Source organism: Pristis pectinata, chromosome 8 (assembly GCF_009764475.1).
Source record: "Pristis pectinata isolate sPriPec2 chromosome 8, sPriPec2.1.pri, whole genome shotgun sequence".
Taxonomy (NCBI): Eukaryota; Metazoa; Chordata; class Chondrichthyes; order Rhinopristiformes; family Pristidae; genus Pristis; species Pristis pectinata.
This window is the reverse complement of record NC_067412.1, coordinates 91,513,536-91,529,603: the sequence shown is the minus strand read 5'-3', so window position 1 is coordinate 91,529,603 and position 16,068 is coordinate 91,513,536. Positions and strand designations below refer to the sequence as shown.

Sequence of the window (16,068 nt, the reverse complement as noted above, 5' to 3'; positions counted from 1 at the left end):
ATAACCCAAATTGCCTTCATGCTCCTTCACCCTCATTCTCAGTCCTTTACATTTAATGCACTTTACCTGTTCACTGTTCTTTAAGGTAGAGTCAGTACCTGCCCAAACCTATTTCCAAGCTATCAGCACATTGGATTAGATGGCTCGTTTGGCAATTGTATTTAAGTGAGGCCCAATAAAGAGAGTGGCAACAAGGGTAAGTAAAGGGATCGGAGTTTACATAACATCGAGCACAAGTTCTGATTGCTCCTTCCACCTACTGTGCACTGAAGGCCAGTGTATGGATCAAGATTTACAAAAAGAAACAGAATTCCGAAACATTTGTTTATTAAATTTACTGAATAAAAAGCAGCATGTACTCATTACACATTAATACACATTTCAGATATTACAGAAACATTTCACAAAGAACAACATCAATCTCTGTTTGGTCCAACAAGTGTTTTCTACAATAACAAAACGATTGCACTTCTTCCCCTCAGACCAGCTGAGAGTTCCCACTTTGCTGTCTTCGATCAACACACATCTGCACTGCCAAGAGCTTAGAAATCTTTGGGTTTGAAATACTTATCACCTCATACCCGTTTATATAGCCACTCTGTGTAGCATAATACCCCTCTTTCCTATTCCTCCAGCAGTTTAAGGTTTGGTAAAAATTATATACAGAACATTCATAAAATTAACACGCTATCACAAGTTATTAAGTAAATCAATTATATAGGATCTCTGCACACTTAATTTTTATGGTTCTCCAAAACAATTAATCTGAATATAGGTGGCTTGTCAAATGGTTCAATGCAATAATTTAATGTGACATTTTAGATTTGCAGGAGCGATGAATTCTCACCATATAATAGCAGCAACTTTCCAATCTGAAACACTGCCTGCAAAATTAGAGAGTTTAGGTCAAAGACCAAAATGAGAGAAAAGTTAACGTCAACAATGCCATTCCAGCCCACGACCTTTGTTGCACCTATGTAGAAATGGCAATATAACAACTCAAACATTTTTGGAAGAGTGGTTGACAATCACTGCTCAAAATACAGAGAGAAAACTTTCAACTTCAGCACCTGGGCAGTGGTCTAGTGGAGCATGTCTACCATAACACATTCAAGTCAGAACCCCGTGAATGTTTTGTTCACTTGAAATCAACTTGCTGATGACTGGACCATTCTACAATTTTACAATCTGATCCATCTGGTTACAACACAGGTGATGGAAGCTAAATGTGGCCCCTTCAGTGTTTCTATGCTGTGATATCAACAGTGGCAGCACACACCCATGAATCAATGCACCAGCAGAGAAAACATGAAGGAAGGAACTCCAGAGTCCATATACTGAAACAGCTTTTAGCAATGAACCACAGTTGTGGGAAACATACCAACAAGATCACCAAATATGCTCAAGAATAATCTTTGAAACCAGCAGACATTTCACCATATTACATGACAGTAATGCAGTCCATGATATTACATTTCATCTGATCACTAAATGCCAAATAATTTCATAAATTCAATCATTGATCTCATGGTTTGTGTTATACAGGAGGAAAAATCAGTCAGCCGATTACTGTTAAAAACACCTCAGAATTCAGCCAGATACTCTTGATACAAATTAGTTTTCCTTAAATCCACCATACATCTATACAAAAAACTGAACATATTGGATGATCGAGCTTTAAAGATTGCAACTGCGAAACTAAAGCTCTCAAGCTTGTCACTTTGAAGGAAATTATCTGAACTTATACATAATTTACAATTTTAAAGGAGAATCACAAAAGTTTTAAGGCAAGTATTTTGTTATGCTAACATCCATTTTAGGCCAAGTCACTTAAGTTTTAATTAATTACCACAACCTTAAGTAATATCAGTAATTCAATTAATTACCCAGTACACAAGGAAATTGTGCAATTTCATGAATCTTGGTTGTATGGTGTGAAATAAAAGCAAACGTAGCAAACAAAATTTTATATGATCAAGATTAGAAGTACAAATTTTAAACTAGTCATTTGATGCATTGGTAAAGGGATTCAACACTTCCTCCCTCTGTAGCATCAATAATACTGCATAATTAGGTAGCTCAATAAACTACAAACACATTCTGACATATTCTAAGCAAGAGCTTATGCAAATATCTCAAACCCCATCTTCAGTGACAATGTTTCATAACAGCCATTACCCAATTACATTCTGTTTGCAAATTTAAGCAGATAACATGATTCCCATTCAAAGAATAGGTACCCAGAACTAGGAGAGCATTGTAGGTATTGATATATTACAGCAGTGTTTTGCATTGCATCCAGCATCTAACTAGGGACAAACATTATTTTAACAAGGGCAGGTGTTAATTTAACAGATATTCAGCCTACTCAAAAAGCATAACCAGCTTTTCACTGGATACAAACTGCATTTTAATAAGTCACACAACAAAAAGGTTGTTCAAATTTCAGTTCATGCATTAAAAAACACTTTTATACACACGTTATTATTGCACTCCATGTCTTTGTTAGGAATAAGACCAAGCAAAATGCAATGCATCGGGCACAAAGAACAACTACATACTTCTCCAAGGATAAGTAAGAACCCGTCTCACTGCTTTCCAAGCAGAGTTTTGTTAATTTTCTATTCAAGGAGGCTATCACATACAAGTAGTTGCAAACATGTAGAAATCCAAGCAATATCACTTTAACAAAATGGGTCCAGATCCACAATGTCGGAACTGTTTTCTTTCAAAGAGAGAAGAAGCATTTAAGCAATGTTTTAAGAGTTGTCAAGCTGTGAATAGACCCAAATATGTTTTTGGGAACACAGCAAAATGGAGAGGATCACGCTGAACCAATATTAAAAATAAAAGAAAATATGCATCTGCATTCACATTGAATCACTACGCTAAAGTCTTACCTTTGTGGACAGAACTTCTATTAAAGCATTCTGTGCAGTGTAAAGTGGCTATATGGATTCACCAGATCCAACCCTCTATGGAAGTAGAGGGTTGCCTTCAACAATCTATTTATCATAAACATTTTGTGCCTTAATGGAAAGGTGGATGAATAGTTCCAGTCATTCGATCCTGTTGCAGTCAATTACAGCAATCAAGTATTGACATAATTTGAAAGCCCAACATGTTTCTGTTTACTGGGTTTTATCCACTTTCCTGCAATCATTAAATACAGCCTAATCCTGTTAATTCAAAGTATCTCAATTCTAATTATCAGCCCATTAAAATCTCCTCTAGCACTAAATAAAGAATTTGCAGTGTAATTTAAAGTATGCAACCACTCAACTTTTTGTTTTAAGCGCAAGAAAGCGTTGAATTATCAGGTTAAACTATATTAAGATGCGGATTCAGCACACTGTTTCAACAGCAACACACTGCCACGGTGGGAATACAATAGCAGCATCTGCCTTTACTGCTGCTAGTGACACTGTAGCACAGGTGTTCTATTCAGTTTTAAATTATGAAAAGGCCTATAGCAAATAGAAACTGACTTCATGGACTGTATTTTTTACATTTTTGGCAGCACAGTGTTGTATGCCAGAGAGAGTCCCGTTTATACAACAGCTACGCATGTATAACATAAAAGTACCATATCCAGATAGCACTATTTCATTCAAGTCCAATATCCTCCCCTCTAAATCTTAATCAGGCATGTCGATGTTCAGCTTTTGAGGGGGGACAAAATACTTCCCAGGACTCTGGGTAATCACAGCTCCAGTCTTTTTATAAAACATGGGGGGTATCTTAGCAGGTTCTGGTATAGGTATTTCTTCAGACTCTTCACTGTCATCGTGGTGAAGTTCGTACGAAATGTTTCCATATTCCCTCAAGAAGGGGAAGATCTCTAGAAGAAATTGACAGAAATCTTTGCGAATTCCAAACCACCCTACAAAAACAATGTGAACAGCAACCATTAGAAGATATGCATCTTTTCTCCCCCAAAAGCCTTTCACATCACTGGAAAACTAAACAGCCCCAGCAAGGGTGAAGTCCAATACATTAATTGATCTGATTGTCTCACCTCAGCCTGAGCTTGGAGTTCAAAGATATGAAATAGAACATTTTTAATGTTCCTAAAGCTTTAGCATCAAAGTGCAACAGTGGAAGTGGATAGACTTTCTATAAAAATTTGAAATTTAGAGCCTGTTACTCATCATCAGAATTCACCCATGCCAGTAAATCAGCCAGGGGGCCCCTGATCCTAAGCATTCTTCTGAGGGTAAGAATCACTTTCAACTTGTGCAACTGAACTGCTTTCCCCCTCCCCACCAATGTGATTCAGCTGTTCAGGTAACCTCAAAGCTGGAAATAACTATTAATGGGAGAGCTCAATTCAATTTTCAGTTCACACAGGCTGATGCTGGAATACTGGCACTGTCCTGAATAAGAACCACCAGAATGTCAGAAACAGCTTTGCTTTACAACAGCAATCCTGAACTACATTTACAAAGACACTCAAGACAATCTTAACTGAAAATAAATCATTCTTACATCTTCTATTCTCTGAAAAGAAAACAAAACTGCTGATGAATTTAAAAATAACAAAATGCTGGAGCCCCTCCGCAGGTCAGAGAGCAACTGTAGAAAGAAAGAGTTAACGTTTCAGTCTGATGGCCTTTCCTCAGAAAATGCATCTTCAGCAGATTGTTAATTATTAAATTAGTTAGGAAGTATGCAATTACAGACTTTTTTTTTGGAGAAAACCTCTTCCCAAATTCTTTAAGAGTTTAAATTTCAACCTAATCTGCCTGCTGAAAACCAATTTTAATTACACCATTGGTCCAATACAAAACCAAAGCTCCACCCGAAGCCTTATGGAGACAAGAGATCCTGCAGATGCTGGGATCTGGAGCAACACACACAAAATGCTGGAGGAACTCACCAGGTCAGGCAGCATCTATGGAGGGAAATAAACAGTTGACATTTTGGGTCGAGACCCTTCGGCAGTCCTGGTGAAGGGTCTCGACCCGAAACGTCGACTGTTTATTTCCCTCCATAGATGCTGCCTGACCTGCTGAGCTCCTCCAGCATTTTGTGTACCTGATGCCTTATGATTCCTTTGCCTCAACTTTGAGTAAAGTTACTGCCTTATTCTCATTCTGCCTCTTTACAAGCAATTTCCAATGGTTAAGTTTCTTTTAGCCTAACCATCAACGAAAAGAAAATCAACTTGGTCACGTGACGGACTGAATCACACCCAACTCCAAAAGACTCAGATTAGAATCAGTAACTGCCTTGAAAAGTTATTTCATGCAACCCTACATCAATTGGAGCTAATAAGGATATAGATAAGAGCAAAAGGATCAATATCACAACTAAAACAGAATCTGAATCTTTCAAAATGAATTTTAATGATTTTTTTCACAATCTAAGTTACATCGTGCACATATTCATTACTCACTGTAGGAAAAATGCTATGAGCAGTAATAATTGAGTGCAATGAATATCACTAGCTCAGAACAGGACTTAGTCAGAATAGCTATTGCCTTCGGCATAAATTTACTGTGCACGGGAAAGACATTTATTTCCTTATAGTAAAGAGCCATTTCTACTGTGAAAAGATGTAACAAAATGACAGAGGATACTGTAAAACTCCAACAGTGATACTTACAGTGATTACCCCCTTTCTGTCCAAAGGTTGTTGCCATTAATGTCATGAGAGAAAGCCAAAGAGGGATGAAAATTGGAATATATGAGAAGTTATTATGACCATCCAGCTTGTGAACTAAAAGAATCTGGAAGAAAGAAAAATCATGAGTCGCCATGTGAAGCCTTGCTAGCAATGGAAAATCCTACATCTCAGTCGTTTGATTTGGAGATTCTCATATTGTATTTCTATGCATGTAAATAACGCTTCACTTTCTTCTAAAATATATATCTCTCAGATTTGAGAAGGAAAGCTTTGTATTTTTACAGATAATGACATAAGGGGTATGAGGAACAAGTCAGGGATGTCACATGCTAGTTTACTGAATCTCTATAAAATACACGAGTTTCAAAGACTCAAGTGCATTGCGACCATAGCTTCCAGACTACTACTGTCCATTTCACCTTTAAGCATGACTTGCCAAATACATATATATACATGCCAAATACTACTGTGCTGAATTAATTAAGCAAACAGACAAAGAGACACTTAACTCTAAGATTTGCTTAAATGAATGAAATTAGCCACTAAGCATTCAATACATCTTCTGTAATTAAAATCAGATGGTTGAACTTTTTAAACTGCAATGATGATTTATTAGCTGAAGAACCCACAGACTCCATTACCAAAGCAGAGTTGCGTACCTCAAAGGTCAAAAGTGGAACAACAATGGTCATCCAGCTGATGGCCATTGTAACGTGGGTCCGCCTTTGTTCGGCTATCACGTCCATAGATCGCAAGAAAAGTACGGACCACACAATGTAGTAGAGCACCACCAGGCAGAGAAATGACATCAGGATCCACAAAGGGACACAGACCACCTACAAAGAATCAGTGAAAACTGAAAAAACTGGTTAAAGAAATTTGACTGGCTACAAAATGCTTTTCTGCATATTTTGCTTGGTCCAGGCCATTTGGATTCTCTGTCTTCTGAACACTTTGTCAAAAGATTACAATAGTAGCCTTTCTGCACTCAACAGCAGAAACAGCTCAAGTTGTTTCACATAGCCTGTAAGCTGCTTTCTCACAAGTAGCTAACCAATTTATCTACACTTGCTTTTAACATGCTATTGAGAAAAAAAACTTTCCTAACCTACCAAACAATAAGAGGTATAAAGCCTCATGATTGGGCTATGACCTGTTTTCTGAAGGAGAGCCTGTTTGTTGAAATGCATCCAATGCCAATAAATAGAGTGCATGATTAATCTGAGAACAGCCAACTACCCCTGTACTCAGTGCAAGTTGTACACTTAAGGACTAACTGTAATTTGAACAGCAGGCCATTCAGTAACTCTCCAATACTGTACACGAATACCACGGATGGGAAGCTTGACCATTAAAGGAAGATTAGATTATTAAAAACAGAAAAATAACAGAGAGCCCATTCAGTCCCTGAAGTCTGCTCAATGAATTACGGCTGATCTGTACCTTAACTTCATTGAACCAGTTTAACTTCACATCATTACTACACAAACACAATTTATCAGTCTCAGTCTTGAAGTTCTCTAACACAACATCCACTGCTTCTTGCCAGGGATTAAAATTCTAGATTTCCACAATCCTTCCTGTGGAAAAACTGCTTCTTCAGTTTCCTGCTAAATTGTTTAATCCCAATTTTAAGATTTTGTCCCTTTTTCTCACCAAAGGAAACACAAAACAATAAAAGAAAATTTACCAGCCAAGGCCACTTTATGATTTCATCCAATCTCAGCGCAATGAATATGAATTGAAGAATGTTCACAGAGCACAGGATTTCCAACTGATGAGCAGAAATGAAAGGGAAAAAAAGGGGGAAATGTAACAAAACCATAAAGAATGCATTTCTGGATGCAGTCAAAATCTTTAGCATGGGTAAAACTTGAAGATAAGTTATTTGTATTAACCCAGGAGGACAAAGCTTTAAAGGTCAATTGTTTAATTCATTACAGCAGCCAGATTGTTTAAAGTAATTTATCACAGAATCGTACGGCACAGAAACAGACCCTTTCAACCCACCTCATCCATGCCAATTGTGATGCCAGTCTATGCTAATCCCAATTTAATCCAGACAAGTGCGAGGCAATTCACTTTGGGAAGTCAAATTCTGGTAGGACATATACAGTAAATGGCAGGGACCTTAGGAGACACATAGGAGTGCAAGTCCAGAGCTCCCTGAAAGTGATGACACAGGTGGATAAAGATAGTGAAAAAGGCATTTGGTATGCTTGATAGGACAAGAGATGAGACACCATGTTGCAGTTGTGCAAAACACTGGTTAGACCACTTTTGGGGGCATTACGTATAGTTCTGGTCACCACACTACAGAAAGGATGTGGAAGCAATGGAGAGAGTCCAGAAGAGATTCACCAGAACCTCCAGAATGGAGGGCTGTAGTTTTATGGATAGATCAGATAGGCTGAGTTTATTCTCACTGAAACATAGGAAGCTGAGTGGTGATCTTATAGAGATTTATAAAATTATGAGGGGCATAGTTAAGACAGATTCTTTTTCCCAGGACAGCAGAGTCTACAAGTAAAGGGCACAGCTTTAAGATGAAAGGGGGGAGAAGAAAGAGGAGAGCTGGTGGTGGGGGCAGATATAATTACAATGTTTAAAAGGTGCTTGGACAGATAATTAGAATGGGAAGGCGTGAAGGAATACGGGCCTAACACAAGCAAATGGGATTAGCATCAATGGGCATCACAGTTGGCATGGACAAGATTGGTCGAAAGGGCCCATTTCTGTGCTATGCAATTCTATGATGACTAATGTTAGATGAATAATAAAAAATAACTTTCCATAATCTGGTTTGAGGTTGAAAGAAGTTCAGAATGCTTCTTATTCTAACAGTTTGCAGAGCAGCACATGGCACAGTAACACACGAATTAATATCAATAACTTGCATTTGTTTGGCATCTTTAACTGTAAAATGCTCTCAAGATTCGAGAATGACCAGTTATAATATTTGGCACTGTGCCACTCCAAGACAATTAGGTAAGACGAACAAAACCCCGGTAAAAGCTAACGGACCCAATCAGAATTAGCTTGGCCAACAGGTCCCCAAGGCAATACAACCTACCTCCAAAGATCGATCATGTCGAAAACCCCACACACAGGCAGCCACTGACACCGGAGACACAAAGAACAGCGGCATGAAGACAAGCAGCCAGAAATGGGTTCCTCGTTCAATCCTGTCACACACCAGAACTTCAAACATTAACAGCAACAGATGGATTCCAACTGCTATCAGCATTGCTTTAAATTCCACACAGGTTTCTCCTTCAGCCCTGTAGCAAAATATAACTAAGAGTAAATTAGGGAGCATTTCACTTTTCACACAAGTGGGTTGTCAGGAAATTTCACCATACTTATTAGTGTAAACAAATTAACACATTAAATCAGAGCAAAATAGAACTATTTACTTTAAGGTAACGGGATTAATTGGATCAGCCTTTCAAAGAGTCAGCACTGATACTTCTATCTGTGCAATATGACTCTATATGGTTAACAACGTTATAATGCTTCCTTTAATGTAGTAAAATGTACCAAGGCACTGCACAGAACAAACCGTAAACAATTTTTTTTAAAAATGAACTCCTTATTTTCCTTTGCTTAAGTGCACATTTTAAATTCAGGTGTTAACTAAATATAAAATCAGTCATCATATTGCAGAGTGTGTTGTATGTTGATATATGCTAAACACCTCACATACATCAACTACAGGAAAAAGAGACCCTGGAAGTGATATCATTTCCAAATAAATCTCCTCACACCTCAATTTGGACTTTCACCACATTCCAGGACCTCAATCCCTAGTTTACTTGCATCTTTTGTGAACCAGAAATGTACCAATGAAGGAAGTTCTCTGATCTCCCCTTCTCCTCTGTTATTAATACACCAATTTGTGGTTTGTTAGTCACCCATTATCAGTTTCAGAACATAGAACAGTACAGCACAGTATGGGCCCTTCGGCCCACGATGTTGTGCCGAACTATATGAACAACTCCTCCATGATCAACCTAACCCTTCCCTCCTGCACAGCCCATAACCCTCCATTTTTCTTACTTCCATGTGCCTATCTAAGAGCCTTTTAAACGTCCCTGTTGTATCAGCCTCTACCACCACCCCCAGCAGTGCGTTCCAGGCACCCACCACTCTCTGTGCAAAGAACCTAACTCTGACACCTCCCCTGAATATTCCTCCTCTGACCTTAAGTGGCTGTCCTCTGGTATTTGCTTTTACCGCCCTGGGGAAAAGGTACTGGCTGTCCACTCTATCTATGCCCCTGATAAACTTATACACCTCTATCAAGTTGCCTCTCATCCTGCGTCGCTCCAAAGAGAAAAGGCCTAGTTCGCTTAACCTTTCCTCTAAGAATTCTGTGGCTTTTGCTCATCTTTATAATTTCCCTGCAAATTTGCTCAATTTCCTTCTCACTAGTTGGCGGCACATACATCGGCCCAATAGTATAATCACACCTCTGTCCTTGATTTTTCCAGGCCATCCTCTCTCTAACATTTTCTTCTATCAATACTTCTTCCCTCCTTTTTTTTTACTTCTCCGTCTTTCCTCATCCGTTCAAAAACAAAAGACAGAGATGTGATTATACTATTGGGCCGATGTATGTGCCGCCAACTAGTGAGAAGGAAATTAAGGAACAAATTTAAGGTGAAAGCATAGAGTTTTAGAGGGGATCCAAGGAGTAATTTGCCCCCACCTGTGGTTGATCTCTGCAAATGCACTGCCAGAGGTGGCGGTGGAATCAGATACAATTACTGCATTTAAGAGATATTTAGGCAGACACTTAAATAGGGAATAGAAGTATATGATCCTAATGCAGGTAAATGGGATTAGTGTAGATGGACAAAAAGATTGGCATGGACACGGTGGGCCAAAGGGCCCACTTCTCTCCTGAACGACTACAACTGCATCCAGGAATAGTCAAACCCATAATGGGTCGGCCATTTAGAATCAAAGTGAGGAGAAATGTCTTCACATAAAGGGTGGTGAATCTTTGGAATTCTCTAACCTCGTGGGTTGTGGAGGCTCAGGTCATTGACTTCATTCAAAACAGAGACGGATTTTTGGATATTAGAGAAACATAGCACAGGAAAACAGTGTCCGGGTCGAAGATCAGTCAGGATCCTGCTGAATGACAGTGCAAGGGGCCAAGTGATCTAATTATGCTCCTCTTACGCCATGGCTGTAACGTCATTGTTGAAAATATTTCAGTCACAGAAGCAATGTTTCCTTCCACATATTTGAGCTCGATTACATTTTCAAACCTCGTATCATCTCTTAGCCAGTGAGTTCATCTATACATTAGATCAGAGCTCTCAAGAGTGTACCAGTGCTATTTTGAAGCACCACCATCCCATGCTATCTTCTGCTCAAGGAGTTATAAACAGAGCCCAATGGCAAGCTCTATCAATGATCATTCTTGGATCTTAAGAAACCTCTAGGAAATAACACCACTTTCCTGACCAGACAAACCAAAGTAATTGTTCTTTCTGCTTGGAAATCAGATCCAGGAAGAAAATCAGCTTTCTCTTTGAGCATTTGTCGGAGATCACAGTACCCAGGCACTACAAAACAGCTAAACTCATTTTCCCCCACACAGTAAATGGATCAACAACTAATGATGTGGACATGTTTTATCTTGCGTTTCCAACAAGCAATATAAACAACACAAATACATTGCTTAAAGACAAAATGATCATATGATGACTCAAGTAATTTTGAATTAAGAATAGGCTGCATTAAAATAGTCACTCTCAATTTCTTCCTTTTATTCTATTCCCTTTTTCAAAATTTTTAATACTCTAATCCCAAAATGACACCAATGACAATCTGTAGAGCTTTGGAGAGAGTCAGGCAGTGGAGGGTGGTGCTGAATATCTTTTTCAAGCAGCTGGCACAGGCATGATAAACTGATGGCCTCTTTCTAAGCTGTGTTAGTTAACAATAAAAGGGAAAAAGTAAAGCTATGAACACAGAGGCCATGTATGTTCCCAACAAGGCATTTTTCTAACTTAAAACTTCAACCTACTTTGGTAAATTTTGAACAATATTTTCAATCTGTTCCAAATGCGAAGCAATTATTTCTCACCTGTATTGTGGATTGCGTGCCCAAACCCCGGTTCCCACCGAGGCGCCTATGATCACCATTAGCTTCCATAGCCAGACGGGAGTAAAGACTGCCCAATAGCTCCATAGGATGATCCCGTCCAGGCGCAGCGAGAGCAAAATGGAGAACAGTAGTAGGCAGGCATAGATCAGAAATTTGCTGCAAGAGAACATGACAGAACTCGGTCAAGCAGCAATCAATAATTGTTTGGTAGAATAATACACAAGTGTAGAAGTTAATTAAATTGAACTGAATTTTGGAGACTAAAATGAATGTAGTAAAGTTACTGTATCACCAATTAGTACACAGAAAAGAATGAATTTCTACTCTACACACTCCAGATTCAACAAGTGGTCTAGCTCCTGTAGATAGTTTACAAATGGGACTTTACCATACTACTTAAAAGAGCTTCACATATGTCCACATTAATTTATCCTTTTATATGCAGCTAGGCTAAGATATGTAGACAAGGTTAGATGCAGATGAGCTCAAAAACTCAAAAGCTTAGGCCGTGATAGAGAGTGCTCAGTATTGTTTAATCTCAGATCCAGGACACATGCTCTAGCAGAAAGATCGAAATCACTTGCACTTGTAAACAATCTCGTCTGCCTGCTACTGTTATGGATTAGGTTACTATTTGGTGAATGCCCCTTTAAGACATAGTACAGTAGTGTGTGTGTGGCGTCATTACGACAACAACAGGAAATAACGACGTGCTGACATTTTAGTTCAGTCAGAGTCAGAAGGAGAGAGAGAAAGAGAGACACTGTCTGCTGGTCTCTGTATCGATGGATGAAAAACAATAACTGTGTCTGTCACTACAATCCACGTATGAAATTTTGGAATATTCCAGTGGAGTCCACTTTGTCGTTAACCTGTAGAGGGAAACAGGTATGTGTGTGGACGGCCACGTCTCGGACGCCTTTCGGGGTGGCAGATATTTCAAAACAAAGCAGTGGAGATCATCAGTGATTGAGGTGTCATATGGGTTCCATCGTGGAACATTTGGATTTCGTAATGTCTCTATTCCCTCTCTACATTTTCTCCTCAGTCAATGGTGGTTTTGCAAAAGCCTTTGCTCACATTTCACCTTATGGCTTGCTGAACTGAACTTTGATAACTATTCCTGGACTTGGAATTTGGGAATTTGCCCCACGCACACTTCGTGTTTAGTTTTTGGGATTAATGGTTAATACCTAACATTTTTACTTCTAACATTCTAACATTTTTACTTTCATTTTTCTTATTATCATAAGTAGTTATTAATAAAATAGTTTCTAACACTTATACATGACGGTGTGTTTCTTTTGTTGCTGGTATGTAACACTACTTTTCAAAGATGTATGTTAAATAAAACAATGTTTTTGCAGCAAACTGCCTAGCAATTAAACAAAGATATGCCAATGTCTATTTGTCTATAAATAAACAAATCTCACCATACAAGGTTCCATGACACTTCAGTGGGGATTACAAGAACTTGCAACGTATTGTCAACAAAATTACTCTATTCATGTAAAAATCACAGTTTTAAGGCACTGAAGGAGGATGTTTGGCCCATCATGTCCATGCTAGCCAAGAGGTCTCCTGATTAATCCCTCTTTGCAGTTCTCAGAACATAGCCTTCTAGGTGACAGCACATCACATACTTATCTAGGTCCGAAATGAAAAGGTTTTGTGCCTCAAGCAGTATTCCAGATAATGTGGGGAGAATGAAAATGGGATTAATGTAGGATAAGTGTAAGTGGGTGATTGATGGTGGTGCAGACTTGGTGGGCTGAAGGGCTTGGTTCCATGCTATATTCCCCATGACTAAGGCAATGACCATCAAAACCCAACTACTCTTAGGATGAACAAAAGTTGTCCTTTAAATCTTTCTCCTTATCACTTTAAATCTGTGTTCACTAGTTATTGACCTGTCTGCCAAGTCAAATGGCTCTTTCGTATTCACCCCATCCAGACCTCAATTTCGTACACTACAATTAAAGCCTTCTCTGTTCTAAAAACAATCCTTCCTCGTAACTTTCTTCCCACTCCAAATATCCTCTTAAATTTCCTCTGAAACTTCTCCAGTGTTCCTACATGCTTTCTGTAATGTGGGATCAGAACTCTATGCAACACATTAACAGTATATGCCAATTGAATCAAAACTAGAAAGATGACAATACTGAGATGCTCCAGTGTATTTACAATACTGACATCTATGCAACAAAATGGAAATAGTTCAAATTTTTTTTTGCCCACAAAAACAGAGCAAGTACAATTCAGCTAATTACTCCTCAATCAGTATGCTCTCAAACATCAAAGTGATGGAAGGTTTCATCAATAGTGCTACTAAATGGAATTTATTTACAATAACCTGTTCAGTGATTTCTCCAGGACCACTGGGCTCCAGGCCCCATTATGGCCACAGAGCCGAAGTCCAGGTGCAAAGTTCAAGTGACTGCCTTTGACAATTAGGAAACATTTGTCTTACTGTGGCATTAGGAGCCCTGGTAGAACTGGTGAATGAGAATCAAATGGAAAACACCTCACTGATTGGAGTCATAGGTTGCACAAAAGAAAATGGTTGTGTCAATCATCTCAGTTTGAGGACATTGGTGCAGAGTCCCTCAGTACAGTGAATTAGCTCGACCATCTTCATCAAAGTCAACATTTCTGTTGCAGAAATATTTAGATAGCCAAATAAAAATTTCCAGCTGCTATTTTCAACTGGGTCCATGAATTATATTGACCATATGCTATATGGACCATATGAATTATACACCATATTACAGTATCCTCTTGTGGCCTTACACTCTACATGTAGCGACCTGGCTCAACCTCAGGAAATCATACCCAGTGTGCCCGCTTTAACTGTACCAGAGACTGTAAAACAATGTACATCTTCGAGTGAGTCTGGAACACTTAATTTTGTCCATTATTTCTCAATAAGGCTAACTCCACATTAAAAAAACGTGCAAAACTACATTTGCGTTATAAATGCGCGATTGCAATTTTGAATCGCACAAAACTTCTGTTGCAGGAATCGGCTGAAATGCAAAATGTGCAACATTGTGATGTACTTTTTGATTTTACTTCTGCTTTCTGCTAGATAGATGAATATTTGCAACCAATAACTCTTTTAAAACTCTTTCCTCATTGCGTTAAACCGATGACGTGCCAGGTAGGAAGTGGCCGACAAGGTCAGGCAGCACAGGCCGGGCTGCAGCATTACTTGGCTCCGAGGCTTCAATGGTGCAGTTTAGGCCTCCTTGTCCCCTTTCCCCAGCCAGCACCGGCCTCGGCTATTCCTCCCTCCCTCGCCCCGAAGACAGTCCCTGTCTCTCTGTAGAACCTGGGCCTTACCTCGGGTTAAAGTCCTGGAAGAGTCCACGAAGATTCATGGCTGCGCAAAACCCAAAGCAAACAACCGACAACCGGCTCTTCCTCCTCTCCTTCCCCGTCAGCGGCTTCTGGGGGCGGGGTTACCGACGGCCCCGCCCTCGTGCTCCGGAGGTGCCAATCAAACCGTCCCCTCGCCATCCTAACGATGATGGCATGAAGATAACCAATGCAGACAGAAAGCATCAAACATTGCTCCATCCAAGGGCAGGCCGCACTGGAAGGGCTTGTCTGAAACAGGAGCAGCCCCTCACCTGTTCAATAAGTTCTAATGCAACACACAAAAAGCTGGAGGAACTCAGCAGCAACCCACACAAAGTGCTGGAGGAACTCAGCAGCAACCCACACAAAGTGCTGGAGGAACTCAGCAGCAACCCACACAAAGTGCTGGAGGAACTCAGCAGGTCTGGCAGCATCTATGGAGGGAAATAAACAGTCGACGTTTCCAGCATTTTGTGTGTGTTGCTCCAGATTCCAGCATCTGCAGAATCTCTTCTGTTTCCAGGAACTCAGCGGGTCAGACAGCATCTATGGAGGGAAATGGACAGTCTACGTTTGGGGTGGAGACCCTTCAGCCGGACTGCAGATGCTGGAATCTGGAGCAACAATCTGCCAGAGGGACTCAGTGGGTCGAGCAGCATCTGTGGAAGGGAATTGTCGACGTTTCCGGTCGAAACCCTGCATCAGAACAACAGAAAGCTTCATCTTGAGAGCAGGTGTACTGGAGACGGAGAAACTGGGTGAAAGGAATGGCATCCTTACAAGAGACAAGGTGGGAAGAGGTGTATTCTAAGTAGCTGTAGGAGTTGGTGGTTTAGTCTACAGTCTCTTGTGTCTAAAACAAGTTGGCCTCAACTCCACCATTCTGCCCTATTCCCAATCCCTAACCCCCTCCAGTCCTCGGAACTGTTCAGCATCCACAGCTCTCTGGCTAGAG

At 39.8% G+C, this 16,068-nt stretch overlaps 1 protein-coding gene across 1 annotated transcript; it reads right to left on the bottom strand.

The window, feature by feature from the left end:
- Positions 1 to 316: 316 nt before the first annotated feature.
- tmem185 (transmembrane protein 185) lies at positions 317 to 15,267 on the bottom strand. The gene is made up of 7 exons (XM_052021316.1): positions 15,096 to 15,267; positions 11,733 to 11,909; positions 8,703 to 8,910; positions 7,320 to 7,403; positions 6,289 to 6,465; positions 5,609 to 5,732; positions 317 to 3,883 (listed from the first exon to the last, which is right to left on the bottom strand). The coding sequence occupies exons 1-7, from the start codon at positions 15,131 to 15,133 to the stop codon at positions 3,639 to 3,641; spliced, it is 1,053 nt and encodes a 350-aa protein (XP_051877276.1). The 5' UTR covers positions 15,134 to 15,267; the 3' UTR covers positions 317 to 3,638.
- Positions 15,268 to 16,068: the final 801 nt, after the last annotated feature.

What these genes read in the sequence shown, in the direction of transcription:
- tmem185 (XM_052021316.1), bottom strand. Translation starts at nt 15,133, where the DNA reads ATGAATCTTCGTGGACTCTTCCAGGACTTTAACCCGAG. An exon ending in TTCCAGGACTTTAACCCGAG is followed by an intron (nt 11,910 to 15,095) that starts GTAAGGCCCAGG and finishes GTTCTCTTGCAG; the next exon opens with CAAATTTCTGATCTATGCCT. An exon ending in ACAGAAAGGGGGTAATCACT is followed by an intron (nt 3,884 to 5,608) that starts GTAAGTATCACT and finishes TTGTTTTTGTAG; the next exon opens with GGTGGTTTGGAATTCGCAAA.